This window comes from Pseudorca crassidens, chromosome 11, assembly GCF_039906515.1.
Source record: "Pseudorca crassidens isolate mPseCra1 chromosome 11, mPseCra1.hap1, whole genome shotgun sequence".
Classification (NCBI taxonomy): Eukaryota; Metazoa; Chordata; class Mammalia; order Artiodactyla; family Delphinidae; genus Pseudorca; species Pseudorca crassidens.
This window is the reverse complement of record NC_090306.1, coordinates 4,750,025-4,773,753: the sequence shown is the minus strand read 5'-3', so window position 1 is coordinate 4,773,753 and position 23,729 is coordinate 4,750,025. Positions and strand designations below refer to the sequence as shown.

Below are 23,729 nucleotides of genomic sequence, written 5' to 3'. Positions count from 1 at the left end.
TTTCCCTTCTGAATAACTCTACTTGTCAAACGGCTCCCCTTGATAACTTCCTGGCAGCCCTGACTATTTTATGGAGGAAGTTCCAGGCACAAAAGAGACGCTGTTCCTTCCCACCTGCTCCCAGCAGCCTGAGGGAAGGCATCTCTGTCTCCCTGAGGGTCAAGGGGAGCCAACGTGGCCAGAAGAGATGGGGTTTGTGAGACCCATGCCCCTGAGGTCAGCAGGATGGTGACACCTACCCCCACCCCACCTTCTCTCCACATCCTCCAAGAGCACGTGGGCCTCTTCCACTTTCAAGAAACTCTTAGAGGCAGACAGTTTCTGCAGCCTGGTGCAGCAGCGTCCCAAATACGACGGCTCTTTTCAAATCCACCTCCAACCCGCAGAGCCCACACTCAGCCCGTCCATCCAAAGCTCCCAGCAGATGCTCAGTACGTGACCCAAACCTCTTCCACTTCGTTTCCCACAGGCGCCTTCCCTCAGGAGCACATCAGGGGCACTGCTTTGAGAGAGGTCTGTCCCCACACAGGCAGTGAAGGATCGCCTCGTCCACAATAATAAAACTGACCCCAAACAGCTGCCATCCATGATACACAGTGTCAGCGATGAAACATCCCTCCCGACTACAGTGGACCACTCCTACACCTCTCTCCACGATGTGCTGGGCCAGGGCCCCCACTCTCTAGCCTCTTTCCCACTCCTGTCCTCACATCAGCCAGCATTTGGGATCATTCCAGAACAGCATCTGAGCAGGTCCTGTCTCTGATTGACAACGTTTGCTGCTCCCACAGGCATCAGAAGTTCCAATGCATCGAACTCCTAACAGCTTCATGGCTCTTCACCATCTGAGTCCAGCCTCTTTCTCCAGCCTCCCCTGCACCCTTTGCCCCACCCCATGTGTCCCAAGTTCCCAGTGCCTTGAACACATCCTCCTTTTCTTGGGTCCCCTTGCCTTTGCTCAAGCCGTTCCTGCTATTAAGAATTTTCTTTTTAATCCTGAAAACTCCTACTCATCCTGCAAGGCCCAGCTGATGCATTGACTTCTTTGGGAAACCTCTCCCGACCCCCTCCAGCCCCCAGAATTCCCTACTCTTCCTTACCAGGAGCACCTGCCTCCCAGGAAGGCTAAATTCCTGATTCTTTTGAGTTGCCAAGGTCTGGCTCATCTCCCTCTATGTCTGGGCTGCCTGGGCCTGAGAGGCATGACCACAGGCTGCAGGGTGACACCCAGCTCTTCGCAGGGCCATCCCCCTCGGGGCCTGGAGAGGTGAAAAAAAGAAGGCCACCCCTCCCCCGTTCTCTGCCCCCAACTGCAAGCATGAAGGCACTAAATAATCCCCAAACCAAACCAGCTTCAGAATTAGAACCCAGGGGAAGAGGGCAAGTATTATTTATTTTGCCCAAGGACAATTCTTTCTTTCATTGAGCAATGATTATGTGCTAAATATATCTTATCTCCATTAGAAAACCCTCACGGTAGTTCTATAAAATAAGTGCAATGATCCCCATGTTATAGCTGAGGCGCACCAGGCCCCAAGAGAGAAAGAAAGGTGCCTGAGACCTCAATGCTAGCGAGTAGGAGAGGCAGGATTTGAACCCACCAGGTCTGAGGCTGCATCCGTGCTCTGCCCGTGAAGCCCTCACACGGTGCCAGGCGACCATGACCCCTCAGAGTCGGAGCTACTGCACGCTTTCATAGGAGATTCGTTGTAGAGGCATTGTGTCTTAGCACTTTAGACTTCAGACCCAGCTCTATTACAAAGTGGCCACCAAAGCCATGTGGCCTTGGGCTGATCAAGTAATATCTCTGGACCTCAATAGACATTTCTCCAAAGAAGATATACAGAGAGCCAACAAACACATGAAAGGATGCTCAACATCACTAATCATTAGAGAAATGCAAATCAAAACTACAGTGAGGCATCACCTGACACCAGTCAGAATGGCCATCATCAAAAATTCTACAAACAATAAATGCTGGAGAGGGTGTGGAGAAAAGGGAACCCTCTTGCACTGTTGGTGGGAATGTAAATTGATACAGCCACTATGGAGAACAGTATGGAGGTTCCTTAAAAAACTAAAAATAGAACTACCATATGACCCAGCAATCCCACTACTGGGCATATACCCAGAGAAAACCATAATTCAAAAAGAGTCATGTACCACAGTGTTCATTGCAGCACTATTTACAATAGCCAGGACATGGAAGCAACCTAAGTGTCCACCAACAGATGAATGGGTAAAGAAGATGTGGCACATGTATACAATGGAATATTATTCAGCCATAAAAAGGAACGAAATTGAGTTATTTGTAGTGAGGTAGATGGACCTAGAGTCTGTCGTGCAGAGTGAAGTAAGTCAGAAAGAGAAAAACAAATACCGTATGCTAACACAGATATATGGAATCTAAGAAAAAAAAATGGTTCTGAAGAACCTAGGGGCAGGACAGGAATAAAGGCACAGACGGAGAGAATGGACGAGGACACGGGGAGGGGGAAGGGTAAGCTGAGATGAAGTGAGAGAGTGGCATGGACATATATACACTACCAGATGTAAAATAGATAGCTAGTGGGAAGCAGCTGCATAGCACAGGGAGATCAGCTCGGTGCTTTGTGACCACCTAGAGGGGTGGGATAGGGAGGGTGGGAGGGAGACGCAAGAGGGATGGGATATGGGGATATACGTATATGTACAGCTGATTCACTTTGTTATAAAGCAGAAACTAACACACCATTGTAAAGCAATGATACTCCAATAAAGATGTTAAAAAAAAACATGAGAAAGGGAAGCTGGATGATGGATCAGACCCCTTCCCGCTCTCATGGTTGGGAGGTTTTCCATCTCTTCCACCAAGAGACTATAGCCCAGACCACACTAGGGCCTTCTGTCCCAACTCACAGCTTTTTGGAAAGAGGCTCAGGGGGGTCACAGTGACGGGCCCTTGGACCCACTAATAGCCATTCTGTCTGATGACACCCAACCAGACGGTAAAGGTTCACCAAGCCATTCCAGGCCCTGGGAAACTATACCTTTGCTTCCTTTGTTTTGGGAAAGGAGAGCCTGTCATACACCTCTTCCCTCCTTCCAAATCCTCTCTCCTCTCTCCTGGCAGAAAAGGCTACACAGAGTTTTTGTATAAGAGCAGCAGGCCAGAGCGGGGGCCCGGCCTTGAGAGCAGAGGACACGCCTTTCCTGAAAGTTGGTCCTCGGGGATCAAAAGTCATGAGGACGTTAACTGACCCTCCACACCAACCCTCCAAAGCAATTAACCTGCGGTGGGCAGGCCGGGGAGAGAGAAAGAAGGGCACTCCGAGGGCGTGTGCCAGGTGGTGGTGTCACGTGTCACAAGGCTGCTGAGCAGGTGAAAGGAAGGAGGGGACCTGCACCTGCACCTCCTCCTGCGGGGCAGCACTGCAGCCTGCAGTGCCCAGAAGCCAAACCCCGCCTCCTGCCCGCCCCGCCCCCCTCCCTGCATCCCAGGGACCAAGGAGGCAGGATTCTGACACAGAGAGCCTGCAGTCCCTGGGAGCCGGTCCAGGGTACAGCCTGCGCGAGGGAAAAGGTTTGAACAAGGAGAGGAAGAGGAACGAGAAACAGAGGTCGTTGCTTTGAGTCGGGGGAGAGTTTGAGCCAATAATTGGTGTGCTGGGCAGAGGACGGCAGCAGGCGTGTGCAGGTACCTACTTCTGTCTTCCTGTCCCTGGTCCACGTTGTTAAGCGCCAGTCCATCCCAGATGTCCAGAGAGGAGACCCACCACTGCAGGGGCTCACAGGAAGGACTCAGGTGGGCCTGAAGGTTGTTTTGGGGGCGGGATGGGAAGGGAGTGGGTGCAGGAGAGAAGCTCTGGTGGTGAAGAGGGAACTGGGATGGGAGGTGCCAAATAGGGAGAAGCAAAGGGGGGCCCTGGGCGGCTGCTGTGCTGGAGGTAGCCCTGCCCACTCCCGCCAGGCGCTAATGCAGAGGATCAGCCGTGAAGGGCTAGGGCTGGGGCTGGGGGTCAGACCCCTGTGTCCCTCGGGGCCGTTGTCTGTTACGTGGGGTGGAGCTTGCAGAAAAGATGTGTTGGCACATTTCACGAGGAGGCTTTCTGGGGAGGAAGAGGGGCTGCAGTAGAAGGGATTCAGATGAGAATGGAAAGGAAGAGCCTCCACGCTGGAGAGGCAGCTGGTGGAGGCTAAGATTCTCTCCTGGAAGATCCTCTGGGAGGGGAAGCTGCCCTTTCCCAAAGGGCCTGGCAGGACTGGGCTGGGCTGGGCAGGGAACCTCCACTGTGACTGAGGGAGAAGCTGTGCAACCCTGGCCAACTCAGTAAACCTCTGCGGGCCACGGGAAGTCATAAAAATGCCCGCTCTACTGACCTTAGTGGACTGTTGTGATGTTCCGTTGTGAAAGAGCTTTGTAAAGTGTCAAGGGCACTTAAATGTGAAGGTGTAAGTCATTATCGCCAGAACCTCCCCAACTGTGGCTGCACCCTACAATCTCTTGAGAAGCTTTTTAAAAAATGTTGCTCTTGGGGGCTTCCCTGGTGGCGCAGTGGTTGAGAGTCCGCCTGCCGATGCAGGGGGCGCGGGTTCGTGCCCCGGTCCGGGAAGATCCAACATGCCGCGGAGCGGTTGGACCCGTGAGCCATGGCCGCTGAGCCTGCGCGTCCGGAGCCTGTGCTCCGCAACGCGAGAGGCCACAACAGGTGAAGGGACCGCGTACCGCAAAAAAAAAAAAAAAAAAAAAAAAAAAAAAAAAAAGTTGCTCTTGGACCCCATCCAAAATTAATGATTCAAATTGGGCTGGAGCAGGAAGGAGTTAAGACAGCAGAGGGGGCAGGAAGTGATACTTTTTAAAAAGATTCTCAGGTGATTCTGAAGCCCTGGAAAGGTGGAGACTCACCACCTAAGACCTCCCCAGGCTTCCTGAAGATTATCACGTAGTGCACACGTATTAGAGAGGCTGATCCTCGGCTTCTCCCAGATCTCCTGCATCAGGCAATCTCTGTATTGAACATGCAATAAGGCAGCCTGGACCCTCATTCTGTGATAAGTCTGTCGATTCCCTCCTTCCCTGCAGGATGCATAATCACACCCGCGGGTATCACACTGCTCCAGACAGCGTGGGCGGAGCTGCTCTGGGAGGGGACGTGCCCTCCTCGAGGCATATGACATGTGTTTCTGGGACAGGGTCGTGCTAGACAGCACATCCCATCCCATTCCTGCTCCACTGGGATGACAACCCAATTATAACGTGACAAATTTCCCAGCCATAGAGGCTGGGAACCTTAAGGAAAGAGGATACCATGATGAGTTATCCATAATAATAACACCCATTCGCAGGGTTTTATTGTTTTGTCAATAGATGTCAGGCTTTTCTGCTCCACACTCTCCCTGCTGGCTCTGTTCCATTCCTGAGATCATACAAGCGCGTGTGTGCGCACGTGTGCACACACACACACGCATACAAATGCACATAAATGCAGGGGTGAGGAGGATTCAAGGAGCGGGGGACTCACACTAGGCAACCGTGCTACTTGGGAACGTGGCTGGTGGAGAATCACGTGATGCAGATGACCTTAGGACCAATGGCTCTCTGGGGATTGTTCCCCATCTCACGGAGGCAGTATTAGCATCACGGTTGAGAGCAAGGATGCTGGAGCCAGGCTGCCTGGGGTGAAATCCCAACCCCCACTTTCTAGCCGTGTGATCCTGGACCAGTGGCTCCCCTGGGCTGGGGATGCTCACAGCGCTGCTGGGAGAGTAACTGAGTCGGTATACGCGAAGCTCATAGAAACGTGGCTGCACACACTACGCTGGGGAAGTGTTTGCTGCTCTTAATTATTGTTGTTTCTGTTGTTGTTCTATGATAGGTGAGGAAGCTGAGGCCAAGAAAATAATTTGCTCCATTTATTCATGCCGCTTGACCCTTGTAGGAACACAACCTAAGGAGACAGTCATAAATGCGAACACTTATCTATAGGGAGAATGTTCACTGTAGCATCATTTAGAACAAAAAGCTAGAAAACAGCCTGAATGTCCCACAGTAAGGGATAGGTTACCAAAATGATGGTGCACCTATGTGACGGTTATATAATAATTGCATGAGAGGGACTTCCCTGGTGGCGCAGTGGTTAAGAATCTGCCTTCCAATGCAGGGAACACGGGTTCGAGCCCTGGTCTGGGAAGATCCCACATGCCACGGAGCAACTAAGCCCGTGCGTCACAACTACTGAGCCTGCGCTCTGGAGCCCGTGCTCCACAACAAGAGAAGCCACCACAATGAGAAGCCCACACACCACAACAAAGAGTAGCCCCCGCTCGCCGCAACTAGAGAAAGCCCACGTGCAGCAACGAAGACCCAATGCAGCCAAAAATAAATAAATAAATTTATTTAAAAAATAATTGCATGAGAAAATTAGAGACATAACATGGAGGGTTTTTTTTTAATGAAACACAAAATGGTCTCAACAGAGATACAGATGCAGAGACAGAGCTAGTCTGGAAGAAAAACCCAGTAAAATACCGACACTGAAAGTCTCTGGTTGTGGGATTAGGGGTACTTTCATTTCCTTCCTTATATTTTTCTGAATTGTACTAATTTTCCCTAATGAGCAGATACTACTTTTTTTTTTTTTTTTTTTTTTTTGCGGTACGTGGGCCTCTCACTGTTGTGGCCCCTCCCGTTGCAGAGCACAGGCTCCGGACGCGCAGGCTCAGCGGCCACAGCTCACGGGTCCAACCGCTCCGTGGCATGTGGGATCTTCCCGGACCGGGTCACGAACCCGTGTCCCCTGCATCGGCAGGCGGACTCTCAACCACTGCGCCACCAGGGAAGCCCCAGATACTACTTTTAAAGTCAGTAAATAAAATGTTTGTTTCAAGCCATCTGCTCAGGGTCAGACAGTATACTCGGAGCTCACATGGGCTTTCTCTATCCACGGCCAGGTTCTGCTGCTCTGTCAGGTGCACCAGCAGGAGGAAAGGAGACTAAATGGGTGAGGATGGTGAACAAACACCAAAAGGCACCAGGACCTGGTGCGCCCGTGCAGGACTGGGACCCGGCTCGGGGGGACCCTGGCCCCGATGTGCAGCCCCAGCTCCCGGGGCTGAGCTGGACAGGCGGAGCTGGACAGGCCTTACTACTTAGAACCCCTGCACAGTTCAGTGGGACCATCCCAGCATACAATCCAATGCCTGCCCTTGGTTTCCCAGAAGTGGAAAAAGCCAGCTTCTACTTTGAAGATACCAGAGAATTGTACCAACTTTTCTTTGCTTTGTCTTTTCTACGGGCTCCCTCTGCAGCTGGGGAGCCAGAGACCCAGAGGATATAGGTCAGCATCCCTGCTGGTCTGCATCCACTGCTTTTCCATAACATAGAAGCATATCTCTGTGCCCAATGTTTTTCCAGTCATAACGCCAAGGTGCTGACGCAGCCAACACCGAGGAATGTTTATTTGATACTTTGAAATTTAAAAGATCTGGAAATCACTGAATAACTAAGATAGACTTCATCTAAGAAAAATAGGAAAGCAGGGAGGGAAGCAGGGAAGAGGGAGAGAGAAAAAGTAACAGAAAAGCAGAAGGAAGGGATTCATCATACTTGGTATCACATAAAAAATTAAGACATTGCTTTCAAAACTTTGCTATAACCTGCTTAGTATATATATATGTATATATATATATATACATATATATATATATATATATATATATATTTTTTTTTTTTTTTTTTTTTTTTTTTGCGGAACGCGGGCCTCTCACAGTTGTGGCCTCTCCCGTTGCGGAGCACAGGCTCCGGACGCGCAGGCTCAGCGGCCATGGCTCACGGGCCCAGCCGCTCCGCGGCATGTGGGATCCTCCCGGACCAGGGCACGACCCCGTGTCCCCTGCATCGGCAGGCGGACTCTCAACCACTGCACCACCAGGGAAGCCCTGCTCAGTATATTTTTAAGTGTTAAGTTCTGATCTTGTAAAATAAGAGACTGGAGTAGATAGCCTCTGAAATTAAATAATTCCATATAAAGTTGAAATTTTAAGTTAACTCCAACTCTCTTTTGAAAAGATCACTCTGGTGGTAAAAGCCAAGCAATGAAGTTTGCCAAGTTATGGAGGGAACCAGCTGTACATGTAATGAACAGGCTTGAGCAACCACAGAATTTCCAAGCAAAAGCTCAAAAATTGTCTAATGCAACCACCTTACTCTACAGATGGAGACACCAGGACACAGGATAATACCGACAGCTAATGCCAGCCCGGTACCAGGCACACAACTTGCTCAGGGTCACAGCAAGTTAGTGACAGACCCAGAATTAAATGATGCCCGCCTTCCCCACAGTCCAACTGTGTCATCTCTCCCATCCCGCCTCTCCTGACACGGCGATAGGCATGGAAAACGCAGTGCTGCACCTGGCAGATTCAGCACCTCGAGAGCCAAAATGCAGTAAGAAAGAGAGGAAAATGGTGAAGAGTCTCTTAGAGTTCTCACTTTTGAACATACATTTTGAAAAATATACCCTTCTTCTGCTAACAAACAAAAAGGCTCTTTCTTTCTCAGATCTGGTCAGCGATCCCCACCCTTTCTAATACCAGAGCATTCCTTTTCCCACCACTGCAGGAAGGAATTAGGATGGTAGGTAGGATGCCACAAACTAGCTGAGGTGCATTTTTCTATAGACTAGGTATTCTCCTGTAAATTTAACTATATTTTGTTTTTTTGTTTTTTGTTTTTGCGGTACGTGGGCCTCTCACTGTTGTGGCCTCTCCCGTTGTGGAGCACAGGCTCCGGACGCGCAGGCTCAGTGGCCATGGCTCACGGGCCCAGCTGCTCCGCGGCACATGGGATCCTCCCGGACTGGGGCACGAACCCGTGTCCCCTGCATCGGCAGGCGGACTCTCAACAACTGCGACACTAGGGAAGGCCCTGTTGTGATTTTTTTAATGTGAAAAGGCCCCCTTCTATTGAAAACACCTCTGATAGGAAGTGACTCTATTATTTTATTTATTTTATTTATTTTTGGTTGCATTGGGTCTTCATTGCTGTGCGCGGCATTTCTCTAGTTGTGGCGAGTGGGGGCTACTCTTTGTTGCGATGCGCAGGCTTCTTATTTTGGTGGCTTCTCTTGTTGCGGAGCACAGGCTCTAGGCTCAAGGGCTTCAGTAGTTGTGGCACGCGGGCTCACTAGTTGTGGCTCACAGGCTCTAGAGCGCAGCCTCAGTAGTTGTGGTGCACGGGCTCAGTTGCTCCGCGGCAAGTGGGATCTTCCCGGACCAAGGCTTGAACCCATGTCCCCTTCTTTGGCAGGCAGATTCTTAACCACTGTGCCACCAGGGAAGCCCCGAGTCTATTATTTTTATACGTGTGTGCATGCGCGCACACACACACTCATGGCAAAAACAGCAACTTTTTAGAAGTGCATCTATTGGAAAAAGTGAGGCCGACAAGCATTAAGATGGAAGGCCATGATGGATTTCCTTTAAGCCTAACCTGATTTCATTTTTTCCACACTCCTGGAAACGGTAAATATTTGGGGGGAAGGGGAAGGAAAAGGGTTACAGCACCCTTTTAAACTTGGGTTTACAGCAGTGAAAGCTGTCCCCGGTGAAGGATGACCAGCGTGAAATCTACCCCTCTCTTGGAATCCTGAGGATTTGGGGCTGACGGTAACTCAGAATGCTTTTCAGACTCTCCACTTGAATTCTAGCCCTGAGATACTGTGATGAAATGATACACATAAAGCAATGAGAAGAGGAGAGACTTTCTTATCTGTCTCCCAAAGCGATAATGTTGGACATGATTCCAACTCTACAGTTATTTAACTTTCGGCTAGTAAATCTCCCAGACATGAGCTTTCCCCCGGGAGCTGAAACTCGCTGGGAAGAATCTCAGAAGAGGGGCAGGAAGGGATCTGGGGCTGACCGTGGGGTCATGATGTCGCAGACAGCTGACAGATGTAGAGCCCGTGCTGCGGGGCCTATGTTGACCCAGGAAAGCCACGTGGTCCCCCCTTAGGAATGCCTGCTCTCAATTCTCTCCAGTCCCAGCCAGCAGGCATGGGGGACGCCTAGTTATCTGACATCAGGAAGTCATCTTCAAATCGGAAATATCTAAACACTGCAGTTTGCCTTTTTCTCATTTTAGACGGAAATCCTTAATTGTTTCACACATCTCCCTGCTTACCTAATTGGACAGAGCACATAACTTTTTTTTCTTCCAGATTGAATGATTTTATTGCAATAATTCTAACATCGGGTGCTGAGCGCCTACACAAGGGTGATGGTAGACAGCCCCAGGGGACAGAGGCGGTGTCGTATTTATACATTGCCTTAGTGTGTTCTTGATCGCTGCGAGGCCCCCTGCTCTCCTGCAGCCACATGACTGTCTCTGTCTGGAGCTGTGACTGTCTCCTCTCCCGCTGCCAGCCCTCGCCTCCAACCCCACTGTCTATGTCTGACAGCCACCCTCCTCCCACCCCGACCTAACAGTCCGCTGTGACTCAGTCCAACGCGATCCCACAGGAGGGCTTCCGAGAGCGGCCACACGCGCCAGAGTCCACCGGTCACCAGATGAAGAAGGCCGGGTGCCACCTGTCCCTGCACGGGGTACCCGTTCCATCTCTGATATTCCCACCTGCGGTGGAAATGCACACATAGGGAGATGTCTTCCTCCTACAAGGAGCCCAAGGCTGTGGGCACAGTGCAAGCGACAGGGGCCCCAGCCTCCGTGGGCACCTGGCAAGAGCACCCGGCCCTTCCAAAGGGACAGGACCAAGGAGACCAGACCTATTGTTTTCCAGAAGAAAACAGATATCCAGGTCTGCACGTGAAATCTCCCAACTTTTCTTGTATTTTGTTTTATTCTTTTATTCTTCCCACCTTTATGGAAATGTAATTGTCATGTCCAATATTTCTCAGTGTCTCATCATATTTGGCCCACACATTACCAGCGTAAGACATCTGGTCAGGAGTAACGTGCAGAGTCTCAGGTTAGGTGCTTTGTGACAGCTGTCTGGAATGCTGCACAGACATTTAGCATGACCCATCCTCTGAAGCAGAGAGCAGTCCTGCACGGGCCACAAGCTTTTTTCCCCCAGCACACCAGATTTTTGTCTCTTCCCAGAAATGCCAAACTTCCCTAAAGCAGCCGGCGAGCATCTGTCTGATTTATGGCTCAGCTACCACGGCCTCTGGAAACTTAGTTCTTCCTGCCCCTAGTCCTGTGATTTATAAGTGATCTGTAACCCAACAGTAACTTCTCTTTCTCCCCCAGGGCAACAAAAGGCAGAGAAGAGCCTAGAAGCGGATTTCTGTTTCCCAGGGCATCAGAAGTCAGCACTGCTGGGTAAGAGGCCAACCTTCTGTATTCCTTCCTTCCTCTATAAAATACAGAAGTCTCAAATAACCTCCAGCTTTCCTGGTTTCTAACCTAAGACAGTTTCCTGCAGCCCAGGCACTAAATTTAACAGAAAAAGTGAAGCCCTAGAAGGTTAAACTGCCCCCTGGAAAGTCAGGGGAGAGAGATGAAATTAAAACGCACGAATTCCATGTCCTCCTGGACAGCTCTGCGGAGGAGTTTGGTTGGGTAGGAAATGAATAAAGTTGTTTTTTTTTAATGTTTAAATAATCCTTAGGTTTCCATTTTCCATAGAAAAAGATACTTGCATTGGAGTCAGAAAACATTGAGCTCAGCTCTGCCCCGACTGCCTGTGTGACCATGGGTCAGTCACTCCTCTTGTCCACATCAGCCCCTCCTTCACGAAGGGGGGCATTTATGACCACTCCCAGCTCTCTCATCTGTCCATCTATGACCCTGGATACTGCTCTACCCAATATGCTGATGCTCATGGGATGGGGTTGAGTGAGACGCTGCATCGTACTTGGTTGGAAACCAACCAAAAAGATTACCGGTATATCCACCATATTCTTACAAGACATATTCAGATTACTTTCTCTATATTTAAGTGATGTCTTAAGTGTAATTTATTTAAAGAGATTCTGCTGTGAATCCTTTAGGAAAAGAGCCTTCTAGTTAAGCGTGCTACCCTGAGTCTATTTTTATGTCATATTTCATTTCAATGTTGGTTTCAGAGAACAAAACTGCAGTCAACTGGGACCCCCTGTCTTTGAGGTGCAGGTGGCTGGTCACCCCAGGTTGCTGGTCAGTGTCGCTGAGGCCCCCTAGGCTGCCTGGCAGAGGGGAGAACGGGGCTCTGCTGAGAGTGTCTGGCCTGCTAAACCCTTTCCCTCGCAACCTCACGACAACTAAGTGGGGCAAGTGGAATCTGCTTCCTTATTTTGCAGATGGCAAAGCAGAAGCTTGGAGAGGTTTAAACGAGGTGCAGCTAACAGACAGTGATTCAGACCCAAGTTCTCTGACCCCAAAAGCAAGGCAGCTCTGAATCCAGGATGGGGAAGGCAGTGTCACATGGGACACTGTGGTGGCTGTGGGAATGAGCTGAGGGTGCATACGGCATTCTGGCCGACTCAGGACCCCCAGTGCAGCAGTGGTCCTTCAGTCACAGTGGAAGCAAACAGAGACCCACAGGAGTCAGGGGAGCAGTGTCTTCCGACTCCGGGGTCTCCTGCCCTCTGCCTGAAAGGAAGAAAGGGCAGCTGGAAAACAGCCCAGGAATGTCAGCGGGTACCCCACCGGCAAAGGGGAAAGGGTGCAGTGGGACGTGAAAGAGGGATGCTGAGGGCGAGGATGGGGGAAGTGGGAGTTTGAAAGCCGCTAGAACAATGGATGAAAACTCTGAGCCGGGTCCAGCTTCTGGGTTCTGTCCCGAATATTAACTGTGAGAGCCTGCATTTGTCCCAAGGAGGAGGACGTGAAGAAGTGTGTGAGGAAGGCTGCAGGAGAGTGACCCGCCGAGGTTGCTAAAACGTGAGGGGAGGAGAAGAGTGATGGAGTGAGGAAAGGCCCTCTAGAGAGATGCGGACGCAGCTCCCTGCCCTCAGAGCCCCAGAAAGAAAAGAGCATACGATGCTCGCTGGGTTTCCATCAAAAAGACAAGCTGGCACGTAAATGAAAGCCTATGGGGGACTTCCCTGGGAGTCCAGTGGTTAAGACTTCGCGTTTCCAATGCAGGGGGCCCGGGTTCAATCGCTGGTCAGGGAACTAAGATCCCACATGTCGCACGGCGCGGCCAAAAAAACAACCAACCAACAACAAACAAACAAAAAACAGCCTATGTACACATTTAGGAACCACGAATTCATTCTCTCTTCTTGCTTAGTACCAATCAGACCCTCACTGCATTCTGTTCATTACATCTCCCCTGAGGGCGATGGACCACAAGGAAGCCGGGTGCCCTTGAACCTGCCCTCTGCGCCTCAACTGTCTGATCTGCCAAAGAGGAAAACAATGCCTAGCCTTCCCACTGCATTTGGTTGTTGAAGGATAACAGCATTGATCATAATACCAACCTCTGGGTCGTGCTCACATATGGCTGCCTATCACACTGTGGACATAGTGTCACATGGTGTCACAGATTACATAACATTGTACCTAAACTACCTCATCTAACCCTCAAAACAGCCCTGTGAGACTGGCCCCGTTATGCCCCCGTTTTACAGAGAGGGAAACTGAGGCACAGAAGGTTTCAGAACTTGGTCTACATCACCCAGCAGGTGAGTGGCAGAGGTGGGATTTGAACCCAGACGATCTGGCTCCAGAGTCCAGGCTCCCAACCTCTGTTACACGACACGACGTCTGAAAGGACTGAACGTGTTCGAGATGCTTTTTTAAATGAATGGCGCCATTCTCATGCCTGTTAGGACCACTCCCACGGGAGAGGATGGATTCCCCGGTGGAGGCGGTACCACAGCCTCAGATCCACAACGTCACCGGACAGTGCCAGCCCCCGGGAAGAGAAAGAAGGCGTGGTCCCGGCCCCCGGCCCCTCCTGGCCACGGGACTGTCTTCCTTTTTTTTTTTTTTTTCCAAAGCACAATGTCTCTGCTGCCAAGAGCGGGTTTGTCTGTCTCCTGGAAACCGCGGTTGTCAAGTCCTCGAAGCAAGAGCAAGCGTGTCAAAAATAGCAGAGCCGCAGGCGCGGCTGCAGCTCCTTTGACATGCTGGTTTCACTCTCGCCAAAGAGCCGGGGTCTGTCTGCGTTCCCTGCACCTGTGACAGAGGCTGCTTAAGGCTCCGGGATTTTTCTAGGGCCGGGCAAAGAGTGTCCGCCAGGCGCGGGACAGACTAAAGGAAAAGCCCCTCCACGGTAACAAGGGTGAGGTCGGAGGTGTGCTCAAAAAGGAGAAAAAATTGTCCCAGATAAACCATAATGGAAAAGAATATGAAAAAGAATATATATGTATAACTGACTCACTTTGCTGTGCAGCAGAAATTGACACAACATGGTAAAGCAACTCTACTTCAATAAAATCCACTTTAAAGAAATTGTCGTAAACCCCATCAGGGCTAGGCCCCCAATAGGTTAGGTGACAGCCAAGGTGCGACCAGTCTTGAGGGCACTGACTATGGTGTCTGCCTCTTCTTTCTCTCTTGTTCTGGGAACGAGCAGTCACTTGTTTTGGATAACCTTTCCCAAGGGCTCACTGAGAGGTTTCCACTCCTTCTTTAGGGAAGCAAGGGGATGAGGACCAAAGATAACTAATGAGGACCTGCTGCACAGCACAGGGAGCTCTACTCAGTACTCTGTGATGACCTATATGGGAAAAGAATCTAAAAAAAGAGTGGATCTATGTATATGTATAACTGATTCACTTCGCTGTACACCTGAAACTAACACAACATTGTAAATCAACTAGACGCCAATAAAAATTTTTAAAAATATATGGGACCGGGCTTCCCTGGTGGCGCAGTGGTTGAGAGTTCGCCTGCCGATGCAGGGGACACGGGTTTGTGCCCCGGTCTGGGAAGATCCCACATGCCGCGGAGCGGCTGGGCCCGTGAGCCATGGCCGCTGAGCCTGCGCGTCCGGAGCCTGTGCTCCGCAACGGGAGAGGCCACAACAGTGAGAGGCCCACATACCACAAAAAAAAAAATATATATATATATATATATGGGACCAAGGGGTGGTATGAATGCCTTTCTCTAGGAGTTCAGAGCAAAAGGAAGGGAAAGAAATGACCCTCTCCAACCCCACAAGGACCTCGAGCCCAGAACAGGAGAGCGGTTCATCGGGGAGACACGGTAACACGAGAACTAAGAGCCCATCTGTCCTCATCCCCAGTGGTCTGCATCCAGAGGTTCCCTTTCCCGAAAAGCCCTAGGCTCCAGTCTTATTGTGGTCCAAGAGAGCCGCGCACCCCGGGAAGCCCGGAGTCAAGTGGGATGGAGAGAGGAAATCTTTTGGTTTAAAGAATGGATTTCTTTTCCTTCCCTAAGTGACCTTGACAAGCTAGAATTAGACCAAACTTTGCTTCCCGGGGCCATAACGGACAGTCAAAGCCAATCAGAGCCGGCCTGGAGGTCCCAGCCAGATTGTCCCGGGAGGACGGTGTCCTCTGGAAATGTATCTTGGCATTTATGGAGAGATGCCGGGGGACAAAACACTGCCAAAAGCAAGGGCTCAGCCAGGGGAGAGAAGGCATGATAAACAGTAGGACCGGAAGGTGTCATGTGAGGAAAAGCAGGGCAGGGGTCGGGGGTCGTGGTGAAGGAAGGGATTGGCGAGCGGAAGGCAAGTAGGAGCAAGAGAGGAACGACAGGGACTTCCCGGGTGGGCCAGTGGCTAAGACTCAGCGCTCCCAACGCAGGGGGCCCGGGTTCGATCCCCGGTCAGTGAACTAGATCCCACATGCGGCAACTAAGACCTGGCTCCGTCAAATAAATAAATAAATATTTTTTTAAAAAAAGAGAGAGAGAGAGCAAGGAATGACATCCAATGAGCGTTCTTGGAGGAGGACGACCTAAGGGAAGACTCTCACCCCTACTTCTTCTGTTTCCTGGAAGCACCACAGCCTGCGGGGCCCCATCAGCAGCTGGAGGGTAGGGACCCGGCCAGGAGAAAAACACCTTGACTCCTGTGTAATTTCTTAAGGAATTCTGAGTTTCCAGGTACGGAGGTAAGGTGGCGGTTTCTGCCTTTGGTTCAGTACATGCTAACCAGGCTCTGTAAGGACCAGGAATGGCTTGGCCTGTCTTCAGAGCCAAAAGAAAGGGGCATGTCAGTCCCACAAAGGTTTCATTGTCAAAATTCAGAACAAAAGAAAACAAACAGCTCTTGGCACTGGAAGGGAGGAGCAGGCAGCAACTGTATGAAAGTTCTAAAGTGTCCCCGTGTGGCAGAGAAAAAAAACTGTCATTCCATCCTGAATACGCAGTCTGGTCCATCTTTAGAGAGGCTTAACCTCTAGATTTATAAAACCAAAGCATCTCCCAGGCAAGAGGTGAAACTCTGAGGTTATTAGTCTCACGTCACTTTTTTTTTTGAACAATTCAGTGACTTTTTTGGGTTGCGTTATAGAGCTGTACAACTGTCACCACAATCCTCTTTTAGAAAATGTCCCTTACCCTCCAAAAGCCGCCTAACATCCTGATGCAGGTGGGACTCAGCCTACACGACCTCCAGCAACGAGATGCACAAGCTTCCCTCTGGACCGGTTGGTGAATCTTAACCCATCACGCCAAGGAGTGTCCCCCGCACCTTGCACCACTGACATTTATGTCCTTTGCTTTTCTTCTGCCTTCAGGGGACAAGAGGGACAGCTCTGAGACCCTTCGAGTGAATTAAGGGCAGTCAGAAGGTCGCCCTTGAATGAAGACTTTTTCTAGTCTAATTCCACGCTATGCCTTCCTCCTAAGCCCTCTTTTCTGTGTTTATTTCACTGTTTCCACTGTGCCATTGTCTTGAACCTTTCTGTAAGCTCCTTAAGGTTGGGGGACCCTGTGAAATGTACTGCTATCAGGTTCCTTCTCTCTCTCTCTCCTTCTCTATTTTGTCCTTGCAGATTCAAGAAATTTTGTCCGAGACATCTTCTAAACCCACAGCAATCTCCCCTTGCTCCAGAAGCTCGGGACTCTGCCCACAGAGGTGAGTACCCTAGGAAAGGATGCTGTACCCAGATGACAGGAAAAAGGGGGTCCTCCAGCTGGAGAACAACCTTCTGAGCAAACACCCTAGGTCACAGCCGTCCTAGAGTCCAACGAGCAACCTCAAGGGAAATGCCCAAGGTGCTCCCAGCCCCTGAGAATGTAAGAGAGAGACAGAGAGAAAGATACACAGAGGAGGAAGAAGAAGTTCAAACAGCAGATGGGGGAAAATCAGAGACATGAGAACGAAACACAAGGCAGAGGAAGTGACACTGAATAGAAGAAGGAAGGGGAAAGTACAGAGAAAAGGGGGTGATTAGAAGGGGATGAGGTGGTACTTCCCTGGTGGTCCAGTGGGTAAGACTCTATGCTTCCAGGGCAGGAGGCCTGGGTTCAATTCCTGGTCAGGGAACTAGATCCCACACGCGTGCCGCAACGAAGACCCGGCGTGGCCAAAATAAATACAAAAATTATATATATATATATATATATATATATATATATATATATATATATATATATATATATATATATGAAGGGGATGAAGGAGGGAGGTACCAGTGTGGGAACAGAAACAGAGAAGGAGAGCAAAGTACATGCAGACAAAAACACACAGAGAGCGAGGTGGCCGCTGAGGAAAGGAAACCAAAGCCTCCCCCTCCCCCAGACACACCCTCTCCCGCCCTCCCTCTGGCCCTTCCCACCCCTGTTCTCATTTGGCCTGAAGGATATTCCCCAGCAGGAGAACCTACCTCGGGTGCCAAGACGGCCAGCTGTCCCCTTCTCTCCTGGGGCCGATCTGGCAGGAGTCGCCTCCCACGCCTCAGCCGAGCTTCACAGATCCAGGAAGACCTCTGGGCGCTCCTGTGGGCCCGAGTCAGGAGTGACGATGACCTGAACCCCTCTGCTGGCAGCTGCGAAATCGCCACCCCAGCTGTCACAGCCACACCGGGCGCAGATTGTCGCGGCACTCAGGGAGCAAAATCCGCGTCAAGAGGCTCAGAGCCAGAGGGGGTCACTTGGCAGAATCCTTCACAGGAACTAGGTCAGGCCACCGCCTCTCAGTTTTTCTTCGACATCTTAAGATGAACCACCCATGAGATTCCTCCCAAGAGCTAGACTGTTCCTTGGGAAGCAGAAGCATCATTTCTCTGTCTCTCTCAGCGCTGGGAGGAGCCTCTCTCTGAGGACGTGAGTGCCCCGCAGTGCTATTATGGACTAAAACTAGTATGACCCTTGGCGAGGCCCAGCCTGACTACCTCGGGAGAAGCTAGTCCCCTCCAAGGCCATTTCAAAAACAGTAATATGGACATTGCTTTCACCGGCAGTTGCTTGGCATTCAAGTTTCTGAAGACTCAGGGGTGGGATGAGGCAGCTTCAGTGACTGGGTGGGGAAGCCAGGAAGAAAGGTCCAGATAGGAAGCTTTGGGGACCCGCTTCCCCTTCATTTTCCGAAGGTCACGCATCCCTGTCCTAGCCCTACCAGCCCCTAAAGCCATATGTGAGAGGCGTCCCCCTTTCAGAAGCTGGGAATACGTAGTCTCCTGTTCTCCCTGGCTGCCCAAATCAGAAGATAGAGAGAACAGTCTGGAAGGTTGCTACGGCAACCAGAGTCCCTGGAGAGCCCAGCTCTCCATAAACCCTTTACTTTCGGGCATGCTCTGACTTGAAAAGGAAATGGTGATGAGGATGACACACACACACATACAGAGACACATGCATACGTGTTCCAACATTACCCTCGCCGGGAGCATCGCTTTTGCCTCTGCGTGGGCCTCCTCTTTCCCCCGAATTGCCAGGAGTAATATTCCAGAAGACATTTGGAAACCTGGCATTCTATGGGCTCAGAGCAAGTGTCTGAATCATGAGCATCTCCTCCTGCATTTCAGGTTTGGAGAAGCCAAGCTCCCAATCAGGATGATGGTGTCTGGCCCCAAAAGGATCCCACTGGATCGCTCCAAAGAGAGCATCCTCCTGGCCAAAAGGTAAGAAGAAAGACCAAGGCCCAGTCTGAGAGGCTAGGGAGGGATTTAAAGAGCTAATGGCCCAGAATGGCCTGTGTATGGGCTCTGGATCCAAGGCAGGAACTCTCAGGGGAGGCCTTGCCTGTGGGGGATGGGGAAACGTGGTAATGAACTAGAAACCATTACGGACGTTCACACATTTGCATAGCGTCATCCCCAGCCTCCCAGATGAGTTCACGGGCCGTTCCCCATGAGGTGGGGGTGGGGGGAAGACATGAATGTTCCCATTGAATGGGTGGGGAGACTGAGGCACAAAGAGGGACTGTGGCACCCAAGTTACCCTGTAAAGTGTGGCAACATCCGGACAGTGTCTCTCAAGAAAACCCTCAAGAGGCCGTCCCTCATAAGTTTGCTCTTTGAGAAAAGATTTTTTTAAAAATTCTTATCAAGGAGCCGTAAAGCCTAGTTTATAAAATTAAAAACTCATTAACAGTCCTTCCGGTTTCTGAACTGTACCCAGGAGAGCTCAGAACAGTGCATCACAGTTGATCAAGGCAACAAATGAATGACGATGTGATGAGGGGACAGAAACAGGGGTTCACAACGGAAGAAGATGACTTGGTCTAAGTGGCACCTTACCGGTGGGAGCTGTGGGCTGCAGCTCCAGGGCCAGAGCAGGAGAATGTTTGCTTGACTCAGCAAAAGCCTCTAACAGTGAGGCTGTCAGCAAAGGAATAATGCTTCTTCCTTACTCTAAACCACCTGTCTCATTGCCCACGAAATGGAAAGGAAAAAAAACAAAAAAAGCCCACGCTAGCATCCAATGTGTGCTGCTACCTGTCTGTGGGTTTAGGCTGGAGTCTGCTTTAGAAAGCCTTCAACAGCAATCCTAAGTCAGACTCCCAGGAAGAAGGGTGGAGGACTAGAGAGGGTCGGGGGAAGCGAGGGAGAGAAATCTGCTGTCTGCAGAAGACTCCTCTGCCCCCCTAGACGGTACTGTCTCCGTGGCGCCTCTCTTCTGATGAGCGGTCAAGCCAGGTGCTTGATTATATCCGGCCATTTCTCCCAGCTCTGTGGGTTCCCCTTTGCCAGTTCCTCTGCACAGGAAGAGTATTTGGCTCTGAGAAGGAGCCTTCCTGGAAGCTCGAGAGGGTCAAGGGATCAGAGTGGGGAGAACGAGGTGCAGACCAAAGACTGATGTGTCTACCGTGCCAGCTCGCACCTGGAAGAATCCATTGGCCCCTTTGGTCCAGGACTGACTCTCACATCCTCCAAATGGCCCAGTGTAATTGTAGTTTCTCTAATTCCATCCAAGATTAGAGATGTATAGCGTAGTATCAGGCTGGGCAGCTGAAGGCTCTCCCAGGGGTCCTCTTCAGGATGAGCAGCCGGTGTTACAGGGCGCTGGAGGAAAACAAAGGAGGAGTACTGTTTCTGTCCACCCGTTTCTGCCAGTGACCACGTGGCCAGAAGCTAAGACTGGTGCATGCCCCAAAGCCACAGATGCTAAGGAGAAAAAGGACCCAGGTGTGCCTGGTTTCCATCTTGTCAACATCGCTCTTCCTAGAGATATTACAAGTCCCAGACATGAAAAATCAGAGTCTTGAGGGACGAAGGTCAGATGGAAATCTCATCCATGTGACAGAAGATGGGCACGAATGGGTGGCACCGTTAGAGTTTGGAAAATGCCACTTAGATGGAGAAACCTTGGATGCTGCAGGGGTCAAGTAACAAGATTGAGAGTCCAGGTGTGTGGTCCTGGCGCCAGCCACTGGCTGTGTGTGGGGGGGGGGGGAGTCAGGAGGTCACCTGGAGCTGGGGTGCGAGTAGTGGAGAATGACAAGGAGCCCTAAGGGATTGTTTGTCCAGTGTCCTTCCTTCCGTGCAGGCCCGGCCTGCATCCGTCAAACTTCGGTGAGCATCCTCTTCTCTGCATATGCCCGATGTGGAGTGGGAAAGTAGCTGGGTCTCCGCTCCCGGGTGGCCTCCGAGAATTCAGGCTTGCCAAGTCCGTTGTCGGCTGCCTTCAGGTCCGGGGCAGGCTGCCCACAAGTGACGTGGGTGTACTGGCCTTGTTCTTCCTGCTCGGTCTCCCGGTGGTAGAAGTAGTTGAAGTTGGAGACGATGACGGGCACGGGCAGGGCGATGGTGAGGACCCCGGCGATGGCACACAGCGAGCCCACGATCTTGCCCCCCACCGTCATGGGGTACATGTCCCCGTAACCTACTGTGGTCATGGTGACCACGGCCCACCAGAAGGCATCCGGGATGCTGGGAAAGAGCGAATCGTCATCGTCGGCCTCTGCGAAGTAGACGGCGCTGGAGAAGAGGATGACTCCGATGAACAGGAAGAAGATGAGCAGACCCAGCTCCCGCATGGACGCCTGCAGGGTCTTGCCCAGGATCTGCAGCCCCTTGGAGTGGCGGGACAGCTTGAAGATGCGGAACACCCGGACCAGGCGGATCACTCTGAGGATGGCCAGGGACATGGCCTGCTGCCCGTTCTGGCCGCCGCCTCCACTGGCGGACTGCTGTCCCTGCTGCTGCACCAGCTCGGTGCCCAGGGTGATGAAGTAGGGGAAGATGGCCACCAAGTCGATGATGTTCATGATGTTGCGGAAGAAGGCTGGCTTGCTGGGGCAGGCGGAGAAGCGCACCAGCAGCTCGAAGGTGAACCAGACAATGCACAGCGTCTCCACCAGAAAAAAGGGGTCGGTGAAGAAGGAGCCCCCAAGGGTACTTAGCGGGGATGAGCCCCCTGCCACCATTCCCCCCGCGGTGATGCCAGGATGAAACGTATAGGAATCGTCTTCATCCTCCTCTTCCTCCTGGCTGCCCCTGGACACCGGGGAGACACCACCACCATTGCTTCCACCTCGACCATCTGCGCGGAACTGCGGCAGCGTCTCCAGACAAAAGATGACGATGGAGATGAGGATGACCAGCACCGAGACGATGGCGATGCCCCGGGCGGGCCCCGAGCTCTCCGGGTACTCGAAGAGCAGCCACACCTGGCGCTGGAAGGGCTGGGAGGGCAGTGGCTTCTCGTCCACGCCACCCTCGGGCAGGCAGCCCTCGTCCTCGCGGAAGGCAGCCAGGGCCTCGTCCCCGAGCTGGTAGAAGCGGATCTCCTCCAGGAAGATGTCCAGCGGCACGTTGACCGGCCTCCGCAGCCGGCCCCCCGACTGGTAGTAGTAGAGGATGGCGTCGAAGCTGGGCCGGTTGCGGTCGAAGAAGTACTCGTTCCTCAGCGGGTCGAAGAAGCGGACACGGCGGCCGGGGTCCCCCAGGAGCGTGTCGGGGAACAGCGACAGGGTGCGCAGCTGCGTCTCGAAGCGCAGCCCGGAGATGTTGATGACCAGCCGCTCGCTACTACAGCAGCCGCCGCCGCCGCCGCCGGCCTCCGGGAAGTCTCCGGCATCCTGTTGCTCCCCCTCCGGCCCACGGGCCTCCCCCGGCGCCGCCAACGTAAGGGATTTCTCCGATCGCATGTCCCCTCCGCGGTGCGCTCCCCGCCACTAGGACGGCGCCCACGACACGACCTCCCGGGCGCGGCGCCGCCTCCCAGCTCTCGGCGGCGCCTTCTTTTCGGGGTGGGGCTCGCGGTACGACCGACGTCGGGTCCCTAAGCCCCGAAGCCCTGGTCTTCACCGGGCTAGGTCTGGGGAGGTGACCTGGGCGCGGAGGGTTCGGCTCCGTGCCCCCAGTTATCCGCGCCTGATGCTAGATACAGCTTGTGGTACCTGGAACCGCAGCCTGGCGCGTGTGCAGCTGGACGCCAGGAAAGAAGCGTGGCTTCGCGCCCCCGCCCTCCCCAGACTGGGCTCCGGGACGCGGGGGTCCGCCCTCCAGACCGGTCAGCACGTCCCAGCTCCCGCGGCGCTCCTCCAGCAGCTCCAGACCCCCGGCCGCCGCTGGGACCCGAGCGCCAGATGCGCCTCCCTCCGGCTCGGCCAAGACGCCTGGCGGGGCTCGGCCTCCGCCCTACGGCCACCGCGGGCTCCACTGGCCAAGGTCGCCGTTCCCGCCGCCGCGGCCGCCACCGCCTCCCTCCGAGCCGCGCCGCTGGCCTGCGAGAGGGCCCTGGGGCCGCCCCGGCGCCGGGGCGCGCGGACCCACCTCCCCAGCCCTTGTGCCTTCGCTGCAGCCGCGGCAGCTGCAGCGGCTCGGCTCTCCGCTCTGCCCTTCCTTCCCAACACACTCTCTCCAAGTGACGTGGCAGGCCCCGCCTGCTGCCCCCTCCCACCCCACTCGCGCATCACACCCCTTGCCCGGCCAGGGGCCGCGCGAGCCAGGGCGCGGCGAGCGGACGCACCCTCACCTCTCCAGTAATCTTTCCCGCGCTCTCCTGGCACGCCTCTCCCTCCCGCACGTCCACATCCACGGCCCTCTAAACAGGCGCAGGTACCCTAATGCCACACCCCCCGCCCCGGCAAGTCGCTCTTCTCTTTTCGGTTTAGGGAGCTGACCTGCGCAGTGCATCTCATCAATAAGAAAACACCCCTCACCGCCCCCCCCCGCGCCCCATGGCACAGAGTTCTGTGCCTCCACTCACCCAGAAATTTAATGAAAGAAATCAAATTATATTTTGTCCTTCTGTATTTACGAAGACCTATTTGCCAGCTTCTCCAATCTCTACTTAAAAAAAAAAAAAAAAAAATTGAGGAAGCATGTTTTGATGTCTTGAGAGCTTCCAATTTAAATTGTACTCCAATGTCAGTCCCCAGAGAATCCTATACCTCCCTTTGCAAACCCGGGAGGGCGAGGCCGCCATTCTCCCAGGA

The 23,729-nt window shown here is 52.5% G+C and overlaps 1 protein-coding gene and 1 long non-coding RNA gene across 9 annotated transcripts in view; one reads left to right on the top strand and one right to left on the bottom strand.

Moving 5' to 3' along the window:
* Positions 1-23,374, bottom strand: part of KCNA6 (potassium voltage-gated channel subfamily A member 6) — a 43,173-nt gene extending 19,799 nt beyond the window's left edge. For 4 of the 7 annotated variants that reach the window (XM_067695467.1, XM_067695468.1, XM_067695469.1 and 1 more), the window contains exon 1: positions 17,734-23,374. In XM_067695467.1, coding sequence (XP_067551568.1) covers positions 20,850-22,436 — 1,587 coding nt within the window. In that variant the 5' untranslated portion in view covers positions 22,437-23,374 and the 3' untranslated portion in view covers positions 17,734-20,849. Of the gene's footprint in view, positions 1-1,653; positions 1,725-8,858; positions 10,613-16,462; positions 16,636-17,733 lie in introns of those variants that run through there. The other 3 variants (XM_067695466.1, XM_067695471.1, XM_067695470.1) reach the window with 3 other exon arrangements.
* On the top strand, positions 3,510-14,960 carry LOC137201518 (uncharacterized). Of its 2 annotated transcripts, none has more exons than XR_010932201.1 (3): positions 3,510-3,676; positions 11,252-11,323; positions 13,759-14,960. It is a non-coding gene; the product is annotated as an uncharacterized lncRNA (long non-coding RNA). The 2 variants fall into 2 exon arrangements; XR_010932202.1 differs by having other exon boundaries at positions 3,510-3,784.
* Positions 23,375-23,729: the final 355 nt, after the last annotated feature.